Source organism: Gopherus flavomarginatus, chromosome 17 (genome assembly GCF_025201925.1).
Source record: "Gopherus flavomarginatus isolate rGopFla2 chromosome 17, rGopFla2.mat.asm, whole genome shotgun sequence".
NCBI classification, from domain to species: Eukaryota; Metazoa; Chordata; order Testudines; family Testudinidae; genus Gopherus; species Gopherus flavomarginatus.
Window position 1 is genome coordinate 6,974,932 of NC_066633.1, and position 19,667 is coordinate 6,994,598.

The window sequence follows — 19,667 nt, forward strand, 5'->3', positions numbered from 1 at the left end:
TACAGTGGGTAGAAAAAAAAAGGAAAAGAAAGGGGCCTAGAAATGCAAAGGCAAGGCCAACAATCTGAATGCAATGCATGCTGTTGCATTAAAAGGGCACTCGGTTGAATAGTTTTTTTTTAAGGATCCTGCCTAGTTAAGTGCCAGATTTTCCATCTTTTGCCAGTTGAATCAGAAGTGAATTTAAACAATTTTTTGAATGCAGTTTAAAAATAAACCAATTGGAATGGTTTAAATGGATATTACTCATGGTACTGTGAATACATCAATATAATTCACTTTAGATTAATTGGGTAGGCCCCTTTTTTCTTTAGGCTGACACTTAAATGAAGCCCCCACCCCAAGCCAGGAATAAAGTCAGTTTAAATTTTAGCCTCTATGGTTTCACTAGCCATTTGCTAATCTGAAAATGCCTGGGCAATACATGTATATAGCATTTAATGTAGTTTATCAGGAACATGCACAAGCAGTGTGAAGATCAGAATAGCTATTTATTCTTTATTGCACCTTGGCTCAACAGGTTACAGAGAACATTTAGATTTGCAAATAATATATTTACATCGCCGCATATTATATTCACATTCACTGTCTGCAGTGCTTGCAGCGTCTTTAAGCCAGTGCATGGCAGAGGCTGAAGATAAATCTAGCAAACTTCAAGTGCAGAGACCTCATATGGTTTCTTTTGCTGCTGCCAGGCTTGTTAGAAAACACAAACCTACAGGTGTCATCTGCAAACAAAGTGCCCCAGCATATTAGAATAAGAACTTCAAATAAATGTCGCCCTCAAAATATAGTGCTAGACATTGCAATACTTCCGTAGCCCAGGAAAGTACATCATGCTGCTCCTCACGCACATCTGGTTAGATACTTCTGATTGTGGCTCTGAGGAGAAAGATAGAAGCTGATCAGTCCCTGCATTTAAGACCTTGCTGATCACTGTGGAACAGCATCTGAGTACTGTACGCATTTAAAATGAACATACATCTCTGTTCTGATTGGCAACAAGATGATCTTGTCCCTGTAGCTAATGAACCAAGGATGTTGAACAGAGTCAGTTATGACTCAAGGACTATTCAAGAATTTCATTTCTCAAAGAAAAACAGCTCCATAAAATGAAACTCAGTTTTCCAGTACAGTCATTACAACGGATAAATGAAGAATTCGAAAGGCGTTTCCATTTTAACCGCTCCATGCCCAAGAACAGTGGTAGGTGGACATTACTAAGAAACAAAGTAATATGGACTCTCAGTGGGTAAAATTTATCCCAATACTGAAGGCCTTGCAGGAGGCCCTATGCAAACTATGAATCCCTTTGACAATGCATTTAAGTCATGAATATGGCTATGTGCATGCACCGAGCTGAATTTCATTCTAGTAAAGAATACTCAGGGCCCATTTAACAAAGAGGATAGAAGGTTAAGAAGCCATTCACAACCTCGTGACTTGTCCACAGCAAGGGATTCCATTTTTGCATAAGGTTATTGGGTGACACTGAACCATCAGCTTCAGGATACGGGTCACTCAGGAAAAAGGTTAAAGACCTAATCATTTGAGCTTAGCAAGCCATAAGCTCTTTTTCACAATCCTTTCTTGCTTGTGAGGGTCTTCTGAATCCCTCAGAGTCCTCTCCCAGTTCCCAAATTCCCCCCTAATCACCAGTGTAAATCCAACTTGTAGCCCCCTTCCTTCTAACGGAAGAGGAACGAAGCATCAATAGCAAATCTCAAGATGAGCAGATGCTACTGGTGAGCAATGCAAGGTTCTCTCTGCCTCCCACCTCAAAACAAAGTTGTGTGCTAACATCACAGCAGGTCCAAGCCCATATCAATCAGAGCCAAAACTAAACTGCATGATTACATCAGCAAGTAGGCTTGAGACTGAGAGTCTGTGTTAGTGTAATTTCTATGTGGAGGTGCTGCAAGAGGGATGTACAGGAAGGATCAACAACAGAAGGACATCAGAGGCTACATTAAGCAGTCCTGCACCTGCTCCAACTCTTTCTTATTTTAAACTCACACCTTCCTATGGCTGCTCAGTATGAAGATGCAGCTATTTAGACACCCTTCTGAAGTCTAGCTTGGATTTTGGCTCTTGGTATTCAAACTGGGTCTCCAATAGCAACAGAGAGCATTACCCAGGATGCCGCTGAGCTATACCAAAGGAAGGATTTTTTTCCCAAAACCATTTGCATTCAAGGATTTATCATTCTCAGCTGCACTCCAACAGATTGGATCCAGCCTTAGTTATTTACTAAGGTTTTATTACTTTGCTATTATGCAAATTACTTGATCTCCTCTGGCAACTAATTTCACTAATATTATCGATTGTAGTAGTTTCTGAGCATATTGAGTAATAAGATTTGCTACAAGAACCCATCTCAGATAATAACACCATTGCCACAAGCTGCAGGTAAAAGCCTATGGCAGCAGATAAGCGAACCTGATGCAGAAACCAAATTATAGCAATATTTATGAAGAGATTATTGCCATATATAGTAAGTATGAATTCTAAGACAACCCTAGAAGAAAAAGTAAAGGCAGCATAAGCTAAACTGGGTCTCAAGACAGGTTTTATGTTTAATTCAGAATATGCAACAATGCACATTTTAACCTTTCTTAATACACGTGCTTCTTGACTTTTTACTAAGTTTCTCACTATATCAGTAATATTTCAACTCTTCCAAGTTTTTTTTTAAATCCTCCAAGTTTGTCTTATAGCTGTCCCATCATATTCCTGTTTTCACGAGTTACAGATGTTGGTGGGGATACATGAATTAAAAAAGCTTGAAATATGAAATCCTATTACAGTTCCACAAACTATTGCTTGTTCTGTATTAACACTTGTGTCGAGACTGGAACTTTCATTCTCTCAAACTCAGACCCTCAAAAGGCCTGACACCACACGACTATGGTGATTTTACAACTGCAACTCTCAGACTGCTGGAGTGCTTAAATCAAACGTGTTGAAGTCCTAACTTACTACCTCTATTTGCAGTGTCTCAAACGTTTTCAGTGATGCTAATTACATTGGCAGGAAATTACATATAAATACCTGATAAAGTAACGTTGAACTCAACTGAGATGTCCATGCTCATCTGTTTAATCCTTAGGAAGGTTGGTATTTTCCTCACTGCCAGCTAGAGAACAGATAGTGGAACACAGGCCTTTAGTTTCTCTTGAACTCATTTAGCGGTGTCCAGGTCTTGGAACAGTGACTTGCATTAGGTATCATATGCAATATCTAATCAGTGAGCTGTAACTAGAACAATAACCTAATCTCTTAATTTCTTTGTATTCCTTGGTTTAAGTCAGACCATTACTTAATTTTGTAGTTAGTCCAAAAAAGCCATTACCTTAAATTTTGCTCAACATCTGAGACTGTAATTATGCGGATCATTTCTTTCTTCCCACTCATTTAAATATCTTGATTCTTAACTGGAAACCATTTTACTACTGATCTCCTTCTGGCACAGCTTTCAATATGCTATGCTATAATTCCACCTCCTTAAGCTCTCCTCCCATCTGTCTAACCATTCATACCCCAGGTGAGTCTCAAAAGCACTTTATTTCGCCCCCCCCTCCCCTCAATATTCACATCTTGGATATTTGTGATTTAAATGCAATATATAATGGTAAAGACTTATTTTAGAGATTATGCCTCAGCATGGAATGGTTCTAGATTCTGATGTATGAGTCAATGTGAACAATGGTTTTTCTTTCAAAACATGTCTGTCAGAGAAAAACAGAGTTCTCACTCTCTGGTTGGGTGCAACAAAGTCAGATACTTATTATCTCCAGCAATTGCTTGGTGGGAGACAGCTAAACAGGTCTCTCTCCAGGTAAACAATTACAACAAGCATTTATACCTTTTGTTACATACAATAAGCAACAGCTGCATTTTGTTTATACATAGGTCATCTTGATATCTTATTTTTCTCACTTCTATTTAGACTACAGTCTACATTCCATATCTAGCAACAACTTCTCACACAGTTTTCCCACTTGCCCCTCACAATCCTCACTTCTACAAGTCTTGTGTTATTACAGTAACAGCTGGCCTGACTCTTGCTCACAGAAGAGACTGTTTGCATTTAAATCCCCTTCAAATCCCTGTCAGTTCTTGCTCTACTTCCACATGTCTTACTTTAAAAAGGTTGGTATTTTCAAAGGCTGAAAATCAGAACCATGGATGAGTCCCCCAGGAAGGTGTAGTCCATATCTGGATTGCTGTCTGCCTTTGGGAAGACAATTATTAACTAGCACTATTAACATGTTGGGAAATCCACTTCAACCTTATTAACATTCTTTTATGAAGCCACTGCTATCGGGCAGTGCCTTTTCTCAATTAAATGGCTCATTTTGCAGCCACCAGTTACTCGCTTGGTTAATGGCACCTTTGGCGCCTCTAATGCCCACTTAATGAGGACATTTTCCAGCATTCGGCACTGTCAAATTGTGTCAGGCTATTAGTCAAAGCCTTCAGGAATTTTAGAATGCTCAGTATGGCTATAGCCTATTCCTCTTCAGTCACTTTACAAGACCAATACAGTGGAGGGCTATCTGCACTATACCCCTGAGATGGCACAGGTGTTGCATAATTATTACAACATGTTTATATCTTTGCTCCTTAACAGTTCATTAGCTTGGAGGTCAAGCTTCTTCGCAGACGTATTAACATATAAACTCATTGGAAAACTTACAAGCCATGTTGCACCTTTGAAGAAAAAGTTCTTTTTTTTTTTAAAAACACAATCAGATCAAAGCATTTCATCATTGGATGCACTGTGAAGTTTATTCCTCTCTTATAAAAGGACTTCACTGAATTTCTGCACAGAATTTGGATTGGATATTGAAAGCGTATTCTTTTAGCTGATCTATTCCTTTAACATATCTGAATTAATGTCTTTTATTACAAACTTGTGACATATGATGAATGCTTTTGCAGTGTTTGAAAGGATTTTGCAAACAGACGTGTGGAAACATACAATCAGCATTAAAGTTCTTTAGCAAATGTGTCTACTGGATTTAGCATAATTTTGTTGTTGAGACATTTGAGAGAAATGCTGTGCTTTAATAATAACTTTGTATTACAAGTTAATTGCTATATTAATGCATTAAGACCAATTTAATTTGAAACAGAGCAGTCCTTAAATGTGCCGATTACTTTAAAAGGTAAGTGATTTTCATTTGCTGAAATGGTTGTGTAAAAACCTTAATACAAATTCAATCTCTACAGAACAGTCTGATGCAAAGAAAACAGATGGCCCTTCTACCCTTCCTCCCCAAATTAATAAATTGTTTAGCCACTCATAAAGGATATAGACTCAAAGCAGCCAATGCTTCCTCTCTGCCCCCCTCTGGCATAAAGACAATACTGCAGTTGTATTTATGTGTCCACGGGGCAGTAACTGATTAGCAGGCAACAGTAAAAGGAAAATTAAAAAAAACCTCAGCCTTTCCAAGTGAAGTAGCAAACATCTACTTTAGCTATCTGAACTTAAGAGGCTAATATGTCTCCACAATGCTGACACACTAGTGATAGAGCTGCCCTGTGCCAGAGGGTTAAGCAGTGTTAACACACACACACATCTGAGAGAGTCTGGTTTCAAAGGTAGTCGCTGTTATCAGTAAATATTATGATGAAAGTTATGTAGTTCTGCTTGTGTGCACATGAATTGTATAGTGCTTACAAATATTAAAATGTACATATAAAACATAAAATGTGAGAGCTCTCACATTTTATCAGTTTCCTACATGAGCCAGGAAAAAAGTTCTAGCCCAAACCCAGTGGACAATGATGTATGATGATGACAGTTCTAAATTAAATAATGAATGCATTGTAGGACTGCCTTCCATGGTTATTGGGCTTTTCTTTAAGGCTTAAAAAACAAAGATGGACAAAAAGTAGGAAAAACTAATTGCTCTGAGAGTTTCTCAAAATTAACAATAGATGGTCTGGGAGCTTAGATCCAAAATGAACGTTGTAGAAATATAAGGTATAAATTGAAATGTACTCAAAGTTTTTAATTCAATGAAAACAGTTTACAGGTTGAATTTAAAAATCCCCTTCAGCCTAAGTAACCTAAACATAACTCTAAGCAAAGTGCTTCAGAGAACCAGAAAGTGAAACTACCAATCTAATTTCATTGTCCAATCTAAATAAGGGTCAGTAAAGGAGGGGAGGGGAAAATCAGCAAAAATGATGGAAGGTAAATTACATTTTAAGACCATTCATTTTCAAGCATTTAACAGTTTATTAGTGACAAATAAGGACTTTTTTTTATAAATATATTGTTTTTAAATAACCGGATCATGATGTCCCTTAAACATCAGTTTTTATGCTCCAACTCACTAGCACCAGCAGTTGTGGTAACTGATGTCATGCCTGGAATATTAGCTTCCGGTGCAAAGGATGTCATAGTACGTACCTTCAACAGCATTTACATTACGCCACTTCAAAGGAAGTTAGTGCTGTCCTCCTTCCTCAAGAGCAACTATGAACAGGAGAGAGAATATCAAACATTTGCAAAGCAAGGCACTGATTTTAAAATACTTCTCAGTTCTCCCTATTTTAAAATTATGGATTCAAATGTAAAACCCACTGCACTGTTTTTATTTCCATGCAGGCACTGCATGAACTCAGTAATGTTCCTACAATTCATACATCATTTGCTCACCCCCCCTTGTTGGGCACTGTGTAACCGATATACATTCAACCATGCTGCATGCCAACAAAACAGCCACAAATATTTCTACTTCAATTCATAAATAACCAGAATTGCTCTCTTCGCTCTTTCATTAAGAAGTGTGCCTAGTCTCACAAACCCAGAACTGAAGCTAATCGATTAACATTTTAAATAGAAGCATTACTTACGGCTTGCCTACATGGGAAATTAAGCAGCAAAACTATAGCTGTATAATCACACTGCTATAGGTATACTGGGAGAACTCTTCATGTGGCATTAGATAAACTGGAAAGTCACTCATTCCAGGTTCTTAGCATTTATATGATGCTATTTGTCTTCAAATTGCTTTAAAAGTATAACCCTCAAAAAACCTCATAAAGGGTATTAAAATGTTATCTCCAATTTAGATATAGCAGAACTGACACCAAGTGGCAATTTCCCCAAGGCCACAGAAGACAGTTTCAAAGGCAAGCATAGGACTGAGGAGTTCCTGAGAATAGAACAGTCACTTCTACTTGTCCTTGCATACAAGGATGTATGGCCTTTTCCTGATGCAGCTAAAATTAGTGTGCTTTTAACTGCCTTTCAAAGGATATTTGCACCATCTTTCACTGATCCTCTGAAGAAAGCTGGTATACTTGGAAACAATGTCAGGCTACTAATCATTCTGAGTGCTCACAGGTTCCAGAGCACTGAGTGCAGACATAGCCTCTTCCTCTCTGCCACCTAATGACACACACATGGCATGACAGCCACATGTGTAACGCCTCTAGGGGCATAGGACTATCAACACACAGCATGCTGAAGAGTAGTGATTCTTCCACAATAAAATCAAAGCAGCAACAAAAAAGAAATCCAAAGTAGGACCTCAACCATGAGACTGAAATCAACACACATAATCGCATCTCTATCCACTTACTTTAGAAAACATGGGCCTTCAGAAAACAAACAGCTGCTGAATTCATAAGCAGCTCCTCTGAGACAGCTCTCATCTCTCAGCAATCTAAAGCAATGCAAATACCTGCCATTTTGCAGCTTATATCTGTATTTAATTGTAGAGCTGTACATCAAGGACTTAGCTAGTTACTTCCAAATTCTGGTCTAGACAACACAGACTAGCAGGCTAGTGTAGACAAGGCTGTGTGTTTAACACAGTATCGGAGGGGTAGTAGCCATGTTAGTCTGTATCCACAAAAACTATGAGGATTTCTTCAAATGCATCTGAAGAAGTCGGTTTTTTACCCATGAAAGCTAATGCCCAAATACATCTGTTAATCTTTAAGATGCCAGTAGACTCCTCATTGTTTTTAACATGTCAGCTTAATATGTGTTAAAGGCACAACGCCTTGTCTACACTCCAGACTGTCAACATTGTTAGGAAACACATGCTAATTCCTAGTCTAGACAAGGGCTTAGCTGATGGTCTCTGATATACGGAAGTACTATTTAGAATGTACACAGACTCCATGCTCACCTCATGTCTAGGATGCAGACTTCTGGGACCACGTTATCTTTTGATTCTTCTTCCCCAAAAGACAAAATGCACTGAACAGCAATTATAATCATTCTAAAACTTGGCATGGAAAGGAATTATAATTCAAGAGAGATGGAAAGGATTGGGATGTTTGGATCTAGGATATTTCAGAGAAGCAGAGTTTGGATTCAGGCTCACCTCTGCAAACAATGTTCTTGAACAAATGGAGGGCGGGGAATAATATGCTAGATGGGCATTTATTTCCATGAAAGGATCCCAGTCTGCAGAGTAAAATATCAGAGCAGCTCCACCTATAATTTTAAAGAGGGCCAAATACTGAGTATGTTACAGTTCACAGAAACACCAGGTCACAATAGCACATAAACAAGGTTAGAGCTCCCCACTCTTGCTGATCAAAACAGCGAATTTTCACAAAAGACCTTGTTCATCCTCTTTACGCTACTTTAGAACCAACATCATTAGGGGATACCAAATGATTGAAGGGGACTGGTACTGGTGGAATACAATACTCATCAATTCTAGGCTGCTGATTAAAATTCAGCTCCAGCTGGTAGTACTGCAACTAAAAATGGTTAGCCACTAAACAGCTATCTACTGGTAATGCACAATAGGTTAGCTGGCGTCAGTCCAACATAGGACAAGTGTCAACATTGCAAAAGGCATCAACCACAATTTGCCCCAACGGAACGGGTAGAGACACCAATTACCTTCTTGCCCAGAGGTGAACACATTGGAGCAGGGCAGGACAGAGAAACTGGCCCTGCTCCTGAACATATGATACCTGCACTTGACAGAAAACTTCTATCTTCACAACTCAGAATCCAGCACCTTTCACTGACTACTACATTTATACTAAAAAATGTCAGGCTGCTAATCATTCTGAGTGCTCATGATTTCAGAACACTGAGCACAGACACAGCCTCTTCCTCTCTGCCACCTGATGACACAAACACAGCACAGCAACCATATCTGCAACGCCTTTAGGGGCATGTAGTGAACCTACAAGAAATGATGCTCACCTCAGCTCTAGGAGAAAACTCCTGTGTCTGCAGTATTCACATCTGCCCCCCTGTAAAAAAAAGCAAGAGGAAAAACAGAATAGAGCATTTATTATACTCATTTAGACATGCGCTTCAGCGGCCCGCTATTTGGGTATCGGTGTGTGGCTGAGAGCAGTTTGGAACACTAAGCACTACAGCCAAACTGAATATAACCATTTTTTTTAACCTTATGAGGATAACACATGTACATCATCTTTGCAATTAATTTTACTTTCCACCAGCCCCACAGCAAGACCAGAGTGGTTTTTTACAAGAGATGTCCCTTGACTAACCTGACCACAGAATCGGATTAGAAGGAAATCTTTAGAAAGTTTTCATCAGTTCTAAAAAAAATGGACAGCAGCAGCAAGAACTAAAAAGCCAATTCCATATGAAAAATATGGAGAAATTAATCAAGTGGTTAGAGCTGTGGACTAGGAATCAGGACTTCTGGGATCTATTCTCAGTAGTGCCACCAATTTGTTACATGACCATAGGTAAATCATTCTCTCCATTACTCAGTTTCTCAATTGTGAAATGGGTATAGGAATATTTACTGAGTGGATCCATAATTTCAAAGGATAAACACAGACAATGCCCCCACAAACTTTCTAGTAGTGTTTTCCCACTGTAGTACAAGGTATTCTTTGATCAATGAAGTTCAAAACAGGAGAAGTCAGAGACTTCAAGGGCACATTTATCCAGTTTCTCATGTGCCGCCAACAAAGCAAGTCTATTTTATAAACAATGTCAGGCTATTAACCATTCTGAGTGCTCATGGGTTTCAGAACAGAGTGTAGACATAGCCCCTTGCTCTCTTCCACCCAATGAACAAAGATGACAGTAGCCACTTTGCACAACTAGGGGAAGGAACCCATCTAATGTCAAAAGATGCATACACAAATGGCAAATCGCAATGATTTAATTATATTGGTGACGATTCTGATGCACAAACTGAGTCAATAAAACAAAAATATGTCATAACATCAATAAAGTCATATACCTCTTTACACTCCCATTTGTTCATGCACTGTTGTGTGCGTATGTAATGCCTCATACTGCTCTCTCTCAAGGGAATTTCCCCCAAAGCTAGTTACAGTGTGAGATTTTAAGATTCATACATTTTTAAGGCCAGAAGGGACCATTAGATTGCCTAATCTAACTTCCTGCATAACAGTGCCAAAGAACGTACAATAATTTCTACATCAAACCCATATGTGCTTAGAGTGGAATAACATCACTGATTCTCAAGTAGATGCACTACTCTTTATATCCTAATTGCTAAGCGAGGGTGCTCAATGTCTTTCATTGTACAAGTCATGTTTTAATAGAGATTGTCTCATGGACAGGCCCCTTCTCATTTGTAATCATTCAGCATACCCCTGGGACCTACAGGAAAAGTAACATTAGGAAAACATTTCATGTATTTTCCATGTAATTTAGCAGCTTCATAATGAGAAGCAGCTAACACAAGCTCTCTGCTAGCCAGTACAATGTGTTTCATAGATCACCATACTTAGATAACTTTGTACTAGGCCTAAATTCACTCACCCGGTGTCTCATTTTCAGGATCAAACCTCCTTGCATGCCACAATCTCTTTATATACTTTTGCTAAACAAGAAAAAGGAAATCAGAAAGAGGACGCTGAGTATAAAACAGCTGCCTCACACACAAGCCCCATAATTTTATTTTTTCCTCACCCAAGAATTCCCTTTCCTGAAAGCTCACCTCCCACCTCAATTTACCTAAGTCCCCAAAAATCTTCGCCCTCCTTTAATTTCTAAAATATTCACTTTCACCCCTTGTCCCAACCTTCCTTTAAAAACCTTGGGAATAAAAGCACAGCAGTAGGATTGGCAGCTCCCTTGTGTCTGGATGCACGACTACTACACAAGAAAGGGTGTAACTAACTAAATATTTCCAAGGAAAAGTGCTTTAGAGAGAGTTTTGAAAACAACAATTTCCCCTCTAACAATTCAAGACGCACGGCCAGATTATTTAAAAATTTTATCTGCAGGATAAGCAGGGCTCGATTTTGAGAAAACCTGGGCACTGCCAACCAGGGGTGGCTCTAGGGATTCTGCCACCCCAAGGAAGGCAGCCTACCTGCCACCCTTACGGCGACTAGCAGAGCACCCCCCATGGCTTGCTACCCCAAACACGCGCTTGGCATACTGGGGCCGCCCCTGCTGCCAACTCCACAGTTGGGCAGTGGTCAGCATCTCTGAAAATCAAGGCCATAAGTAGCGCCCTACCAAATTAACAGTTCATTTTAGTCAAAAGATTTTAAAAGTCATAAATGTCATAGTTTCAGCTATTTAAATCTGAAATGTCAGTGTTACAATTGCAGGGATCCGGACCCAAAAAGGAGATGTGTGTGGAAGGGAGTGTTGCAAGGTTATTGTAAGGGTATGTGTGTGTGGCGGTACTGCTACCCTTACTTCTGCACTACTGCTGGCAGCCACGCTGACTTCAGAGCTGGGCATCCGGAGAGCAGCAGCTGCAGGCTGGGAGCCCAGCTCTGAATGCGCCACGCCACCAGCAGCAGCGCAGAAGGATGGCTCAGCATGATATCACCACCCTTATTTCTGCACTACTGCCTGCAGAGCTGGCCCTGAGCCAGCAGCCACCACTGCCCAGCCACCCTGCTCTGAAGGCAGCACAGATATAAGGGTGGCAAATAACCCTGTGACCACCCCCAACTCCCTTCTGGGTCAGGACCCCAATTTGAGAAACATTGGTCTCCCCCGTGAAAACTGTATAGTACAAGGCAAACACACACACAGGGAGAGCAGATTTCATGGGCTTGATGCATTTTCCATGGCTGTGAATTTGGCAGGGCCCCTGCTTATCTACAAAGCTTCAACAAACCCCCCCCCCTTTAAAATGGCCGAACTGAAGAGGAAGGACCCAGCAGGATCCGCGCACCCCGGAAGCGGGTTACTCACTGCGGCCCCGCTCCCACTGGCGCTCCGCCACCCCGCTTTACACGGCTCCCCGCGACAGCCCCCCCCCGCGCTGTGCGAAAGGGGGGAGCAGCGCGAGCCGCCCGAAAAGCGCCGGCGGGAGCTGGGGACCAGGGTCAGAGGGGCACCCCCCCGCCCCCAGGCCCTTCCCCCTCCCCCCACGGGGGCGGGGTTCGGGGGGGTTGGAACCCCGGGAAACCCCCCAAGATACACGGGGGAGGCGCCCCAGGAGCAACCTGGGGGCGCGAATACGGGCCCGGGGGGGGCGGGGACAGCTAGGCCCAGCCCCGCGGGTGACCGTTGAGCGGAGCACGGCACGAGGGCTCGGCCCCCCCCCCCACAGTCCGGCGAGGCAGGGCCCTGCCGCCCCACACTTACTGCCTCTCCGCAGCCAGCCGAGACAAAGAGCCTGTGAGGCCCGCGCCTCATGCTTATATAGAGCTGCCCGACGGGAGCCCTAGAAGGACAAAACACCTTGTCCTCCGCGGCCCGCAGCTGCCTCGTGGTCGCAGACACTCCCCCTGCTGGACAGGAGCGTGAAGTGCAGCGAGTCGGCTTCAGGGCCCATGGGATGGGGAGGAGGGGTCAGCCTGGGGAGGAAGCAGAGAAGGGAGGAGAATCAGCATGGGGAGGGGGGGCCAATATGGCCAACCTCTAGCGTTCAAAAAGCACGAGCCTAGCTCTGTTCAACAGCTACATTTAAAATAGCTTGAGTGTTTTTTATTGCTCCCCCTGGTGTCTGAGCCTATACAGCTCACATTTCCCAGCTTCCTTCCCCAGCCATGCAAGCTAGACACACAGGTTTCCTAAATAAAATAAAACAAAACAAAACCCTACAACAGTCTCAATGAATCCAGTGACTCCAGGAGACGGAGCTTTAAGAGAAACACCAAATATCTCAAGAGCTGGCAACACTGGAAAGGGGTCTGTAAAGGCAGGGGACGAAAGGAAGGGAAATGAGGAGATCAGCCTTGGGGAGGACCAAACATGGAGTAAGGCTGGATTAGAGACCCATTCCTGTCCAGGAAGTGATTTTACCCCTGGAATATCTCAGTGTGCATGCATATGAGGAGAGAGCTGCAATGAGCTGATGGACTGAAAGCGAGTGGGAAGCTAGTCTGGTGAGCTTGAGTAAGACCTGTGCACCGTTTCTGTATTCAAGGTGTGCACACACATAGGACCATATAGGTAACAACGATTACTAAACACACTTTCCTCTTGAAATGAATGGGGAGACTGGTTTAAAAAGCAATGGCACACAGAGACCACTGATCAAATTATCAGAGGGGTAGCCGTGTTAGTCTGGATCTTTTAGCCTGCTTTTACTGATCAAATTATGTTTGTCCAAGTCAAACACAGATCTTGCCATGGTGTTAAAAGAAACTGATTGTTTCAAATACTAAGATGAGAACCCAGTCTTTTCATAATATAGGCTGCATTTCATCAAAGCACCTAATCGTGTGAGTCGTTCAATGGGAAATCAATGTGAAGCTAAAAAGTTAAGCACAAGTGTAAGAGCTTTGTGAACTGGGGCCTTATTCAATTTCGGCACCCATATTTTCCTTCCACATAAAGCAAGAGTTAAAAAATAAAAAACAAAACATAAAAGCCTTTAATGGAATGGTCTAATCTTTAAAAATATCACACTGTTGTCTAGATAATGCTTTAGTTGTTGTTGTTACAAGCAGCACTTACAATCACTGTGATGGGAAGAGACTAGAGAAAAAAATATTTCCGCTGTTAATTTAGCTTGAATATGACTATACAAAGTGTTGCCAAATACAGCATCATTTCCCCTTTGCAGCCAGTTCCCTCTAGTGTTTGTGTGGATCTTTCAGTAACAGAAAAACAAAACACTCAAAAAGGAGATGAATGTGAGATGACTGGATGGTAGTTAGTGTAACACCTATTTTTAAAAAAGGGGCCAGAGGCAATTCTGCCAAGTACAAACTGGTAAGCATAACTTCTGTACCAGGCAAATGGACTGAAACTATAGTAAAGAACAAAATGATCAGACACATTGATCAACATGATATGGAGGGGAAAAGTCAACAGTTTTTGTAAAGTTGAAAGCAGCCCTCACCAATCTATTAGAATTCTTCGAGGGAGTCAACACACACATGAACATGGGTGATCCAGCTGACATAGTATTTTTGGACTTTCAGAAAATCTTTGACAACTAAGCAGTCAAGGGATAAGAGGGAAGGTCCTTTCATGGATCAGTGACTGGCTAAACGTTAGGAAACAAAGGTAGGAACATGTGGTCAGTTTTCACAATGGAAGGAGGTAAATAGCGGGGTCCTCCCCAGGATCTCTACTGGGGTCTGTGATATTCAACATATTCATAAATGATCTGGAAAAGTAGGTGAACAGTTGGCAAAATTACAGCCAATACAAAATTACTCAAGAAAAGTTAAGTCCAAACCTGACTGCAAAGAGTAAAGTGATTTCAGTAAACTGGGTCACTGGGCAACAAAATGGCAAATGAAAATTCAATGTTGATAAGTGCAAAGTAATGCAAAATGAAAAAAATAACCTCAACTATACAAAATGATAGGGTTTAAATTAGCTGTTACCACTCAAGAAAGAGATCTCAGAGTCATCATGGATAGTTCCCTGAAAATATCTACTCAATGTGCAGCAGCAGTCAAAAAAGCTAACAACATTATGTACCATTAGGAAAAGGATAGATAATATAGAATAGAAAATATCATAATGCCACTATATAAATCCATGGTATGCCCATATTTTGAATATGGATAGGACTGGGGGCGGGGAGGGAGTAATGATAGAGGTCTATAAAATCATAAATGGTGTGGAGAAAGTGAACAAGGATGTATTTATCCTTTTCCATAACACAAGAACGTGTCTGTGTGTCACCCAATGAAATTAATAGGTAGCAGCTTCAAAACTAACAAAGTATTTCTTCACACAACACACAGTTGACATGTGGAACTCATTGTCAGGGGATTTTGTGAAGGCCAAAAATGTAAGTGGGTTCAAAAAAGAATTACATAAATTTGTGGAGGATAGATTCATCAATGGCACTTAAGCCAAAATGGTCAAGGGTGTAACCCCATGCTCCGCGTGTTCCTAAACCTCCAACTGCCAGAAGCTGGGACTGGACAATGGGATGGATCACTCAATAACTGCCTAGTTCTGTTCATTCCCTCTGAAGCATCTGGCACTGGCCACAGTCAGAAACAGGATAATAGGCGAGATGGACCATTGGTCTGACTCAGTATGTCCATTCTTATGACTTTCAAGCTACAAAAATGGGCCTGGGTCACTCACGGGCTAGTGTAGAACCTGAAACTACTTAATTCGTTCTTTAAACTCACCCGATTTCAAGCTGATAGGGACACTTTAAATAGTAGAGATTTTACAGCCATATTTTAGGATCATATGATAGGTCATAGGCTGAGTATGAATTGTAACACCTGACTCAGACTGGGCACTGATTAGGCTGTAAGACACCTTTTCTCTCCCCCAATCAATGACATCCAGTCAGTTTATATTTTTGTAAGGGATTTCTCATCTTTCATTTAATAAAACACACTTGCACGTGCAAAAGAAGGAATATTTTATTTTTTTCATAGGGAGAAGAGAAGTGGGAGGAGAGGGGATGGGAACTTCAACAGTTAAATTCAGATCACAGTAAGTTTAAGGGGGGTGGGGGGAGGGAAATCACAAGACAGATGCTTTACATGTTCCTCCTTGAAGAAGAGGCAAATACAAGCAAACCAGACTGGATATACCCGTCTTATTTAGCCTTGCATAGTTCTAGTTGCTCTGGATGAAGTTCCTTTTGTGGGGGAAGTGGCTCTCACAGGTGACTGATATTCACTGACAAATCCACACACATTTTTTTTTTTTTGCTTGGCAAGTTAAGAATCACAGATGAGCACAGATGTGTGACAGCAGAGCGGGGGCTGCCATCCCCATGGGATCTCCTCCTCCGGACTAGGCCAGGGACCTCTCTCCAATTCTCATTGAAGTTCATGTTAATATTTCCACTGTCTTCAATGGGAGCTGGATCAGACCTGTACAGAGCTAAGATTGGAGCCAGCATTCCCATCCCCTCCTCCCTCCCTCCCAAGCCCTATGCAAGTCAAAGAAGCCTGGTAGGTACCCTGCTGAGTACTGACCACCATCGTGGTATGGATGAGCTAGCAGATCTTGCACTGGGGCTAGTAAGAGCACGACGCTGACCTAACTGCTGTCAGTTTTGTTTTGCAGTCCATACAAAACCTCCATCTGCTTCCTTTTGTTCTTTGCCCGGGTAATGGTCATCTTAAAGAGCCTGCAGTAGAGCTCCACCGCCAGGGGGCTGTCGTCGTTCCCAGGGATGGGGTACGTGATGATGGAGGGGTTGCAATTAGTGTCCACCACTCCCACAGTGGGGATGTTCATCTTGGCGGCATCCCGAATGGCCACGTGTGGCTCGAAGACGTTGTTCAGGGTGCTGATGAAGATGAGGAGGTCGGGCAGGCGAACCCCGGTCCCGTACTGGATGTGGGCATTGGTCAGCAGGCCCCCCTGCCAGTAACGGGTGTGGGCGTACTCCCCGCAGTCCCTGGCCGTGACCTCCACCAGGTGGCTGAACTGACGGTTGCGGCTGATGAAGAGGATGATCCCTTTGCGGTAAGCGACATGGGCTGTGAAGTTCAGAGCCAGCTGGAGGTGTTTCATTGTCTGATCCAAGTCTATAATGTCCTGATCAAGACGGCAGCCAAAGATATACGGCTCCATAAACCTGGGGAAGGAGAATGAGACATAAAGAACTCAGAACATTTTTATTTTTTGACTGACATTTCCAAATGCTCCCTGCCCCTACAGAAACTCTTCTACACTGGGGCATCAGACAGCCTCTAACCAATGGGAGTCAAGGAGATAATTTGCCAGGGGGCAGGTTGTTCCATAATTGCCTTCTTGCACCTTCGTCTGAAGGATCTGCTGCTGCTGCTGTCAGAGACAGGCCACTGGGCTAGACGGACGTGGATCTGATCCTGTCTGGCAATTCCTGTGTTCCATTTAAGAGAAAGGGCAGTTAAGGCCCTGATCAGCCAATCAGATCCCTGCACCAAGCCCTGATAGACGGGCTCGTCCAGGTGGATCTGGTTTTATTTTGGTTCTAAACCAACCGACTGGCCACTCAGCTCATTACACTGGAATCCCAGAATACTGGCAATATGAATACATCTTTGAATGCCAAAAACCTTTTGCTTCCAGTGCTGCATGCCTGCATAACAGCAAATAAAATAACCTTCTCTGTGATATGACAGTCAAACACAGACTTATTGTCAAAGTCATTAGTAAGGAGCCACCTGAAAGCACTTTACAGGGCAAATAATCCGACCCTTCTTTTAACTAAAGACCGGATCCAAAGTTGATGGAAATACACCCATTGACTCAATGAGTATTGGCTCAACCCCAAGGCTCCACATCAAAGGTGTGTAACTTACCTGTGACGGCAACCCTTTTTATGCCCCAAGTGCACTCTGGCATCAAACAGCTCTTTCAGGGAGAAGAGCTCCTTCACATTGAAGAAGTCCGGGTGCCTGAGGGGCTCGGTTATAAGCTTGTCATTAATAACTGAAAGGAGGACAAAAAAGAGGTTTGAGCTCTGCCCCTAGTTTGTGCAGCACAAAAGTTCGGCGGTGGTGTGAAAAGGAGAGGGTTGTTTAGTCCTGGATTGCCAATAACAGCACAATGTTTGGGTGTGTATATGGTGGTTAATGCATTTACACAATCCCTTCCATCCAAGTATTTCAGAGCTTCACATTTCAAGACTCATATTATTTCTCTCTTCTTACATACAGGGAACCAGACATACAGAGAAGTGAAGTGACTTCCCCAAGGTCACACTGGAAGTCTGTGGCAGAGCCAGGAATAGCATCCAGGAGTCCTGACTCTGAATCCCAAACTTTAGGCACAAAACCTTCCTTCCTCTCCTAGGTGTATGATCAGATAGGTTAGAGGGGAATCAAATGTCCTGAAAATCCCATGCATAGACAATATGAAAACTAAAGTAGCCAACAGGGCTCAGAAGAGACGCTCATTAACTTAGTGATACATTATCTTCCGGCTTAAAGCAAACCTGGTGGCTGTCAGAGAGGGATGGTTGGCTTAACTCAACTTGCTTTGGACAATAGAAGCCAAATAGCCTGGTTGCTTTCACTCTCCTAAAGTAGGTGGGGTAAGGACTCTCACCAGTGGTGTCCACCTGCTGATTCGCTTCCGGGGCAAGAAGAGTTCCATAAAGCCGACTGCTGAGCTGTGAAGTACTGGGAGCAGCTTTCCCCAGGGACCCCAGGCAGCGAAACCTTGGTACCACTGACAATGGAGAGAAGGAAGAAATTAAACAAAAGCCTTAAACAGATGGGTAGTAAAATAAAGACACCAATCAGAATACGTTGCAGCACCCATCTGCAGAAGAACCCAAAGCACTCCACAAACACGAAGGCTTTCCGTGGCACACGATGGAGAAGTGGCTTGCTCAGGACCCTCTCAGGGTTAGAGCCTAGTTTCTTAAGAAAGATCTAAGAACTTTCTCTCTTCCAACTGGGCTTTGAGAAATATGAAGTGTGCACACCAGATGACAGGCTCTGCATAGGGGATCCTGGGACCTCATAACAAGTCAAGCTGCCCCCCTTTCTCTAGCAAAGCGTGGAGCAGACATCCTGGCAGGGAGAGGGTAGACAGCACGGGGCGCAGGCTTAGGAGCTCTGCTAGGGAGAAGAAGGGGACTGCTGGAGAGTTGGTTGCTTGATTTCGGTAACAACCAGAGGGGCTGTTTCCCGGGGAGCTAGACTCCAGCAGCATAACCCCGCAAGAGGCGAGTCTCCAGATCGTCGGGGGATTTCTTAAAGCCCCAGCTCCTGGAATCAGGAGAAGTTCAGCTCACATTTAAAGGCAAGTGTCTAGCTTCTGTCACCCACGTGCACCCTCAAGGCTCAGACACCAGAGAGCAAAGGACCAGGCTCCATTTTTTCAAAATGCGCTTTAAAAAAAAAGACCTCCGGATATTTAAGGCACTGGGGATCTTTACGTGCTTGAGGTTGGCACGATTGCCCCAACCTGAGACATACCAGGCAAAAGCCTGGCATAGCCACGGCCCAGGGCAGCAGAGAGGCCCTTGCACAGCTCGCCTGGGCTCGGATCCGCTCTCCTGTCCCCCCAAACTCCGCTCCCCGCGGCTCCAGCCCCCCTGCAGCCCGAGTCTTTGCCCGCACAGGAAGCCCCGTCTCCCCGCCTCACCCGCCTGCAGCAGCCTGGCAGCGGCCATCTCCGGAGCGGAGCTGCAGCAGCGGCGGGCCCGGCCACGGAAGAGCAGCTTAGGCTGCTGCACCGGCTCTTTCCGCTTCCTCCAACCCCCTGCCCCGGGCACAGCTCCGCCTGCTGCTGCGCTGGCTCCGGCTCCGGCTCCGGCTCCTCCCCTGCCGCGGGCTCGTCTGCAGTGCTGGGGCCGGTCCGATCA

At 43.2% G+C, this 19,667-nt stretch overlaps 1 protein-coding gene and 4 non-coding genes across 21 annotated transcripts; all 5 read right to left on the reverse strand.

Moving 5' to 3' along the window:
- Positions 1-472: 472 nt before the first annotated feature.
- MRPS2 (mitochondrial ribosomal protein S2) lies at positions 473-19,562 on the reverse strand. 17 transcript variants are annotated; one of them, XR_007770020.1, is made up of 8 exons: positions 18,401-18,494; positions 12,662-12,777; positions 10,772-10,832; positions 9,200-9,249; positions 8,160-8,470; positions 6,428-6,493; positions 3,052-3,136; positions 473-882 (listed from the first exon to the last, which is right to left on the reverse strand). XR_007770020.1 is itself a non-coding variant. In XM_050926766.1 (4 exons), the coding sequence occupies exons 1-4, from the start codon at positions 19,473-19,475 to the stop codon at positions 16,400-16,402; spliced, it is 825 nt and encodes a 274-aa protein (XP_050782723.1). In that variant the 5' UTR covers positions 19,476-19,562; the 3' UTR covers positions 15,754-16,399. The 17 variants fall into 17 exon arrangements, 1 of the variants encoding a protein (XP_050782723.1); XR_007770021.1 differs by lacking the exon at positions 18,401-18,494 and adding an exon at positions 12,885-12,899; XR_007770027.1 differs by lacking the exons at positions 12,662-12,777; positions 18,401-18,494 and adding exons at positions 4,144-4,234; positions 12,566-12,654 and having other exon boundaries at positions 8,358-8,470.
- Positions 5,294-5,405, reverse strand: LOC127036319 (small nucleolar RNA SNORA17). Its single transcript, XR_007770083.1, has one exon. It is a non-coding gene; the product is annotated as a small nucleolar RNA SNORA17 (small nucleolar RNA).
- On the reverse strand, positions 7,332-7,465 carry LOC127036315 (small nucleolar RNA SNORA17). Its single transcript, XR_007770080.1, has one exon. It is a non-coding gene; the product is annotated as a small nucleolar RNA SNORA17 (small nucleolar RNA).
- On the reverse strand, positions 9,039-9,171 carry LOC127036316 (small nucleolar RNA SNORA17). The gene has a single exon (XR_007770081.1). It is a non-coding gene; the product is annotated as a small nucleolar RNA SNORA17 (small nucleolar RNA).
- On the reverse strand, positions 9,967-10,091 carry LOC127036318 (small nucleolar RNA SNORA17). The gene has a single exon (XR_007770082.1). It is a non-coding gene; the product is annotated as a small nucleolar RNA SNORA17 (small nucleolar RNA).
- Positions 19,563-19,667: the final 105 nt, after the last annotated feature.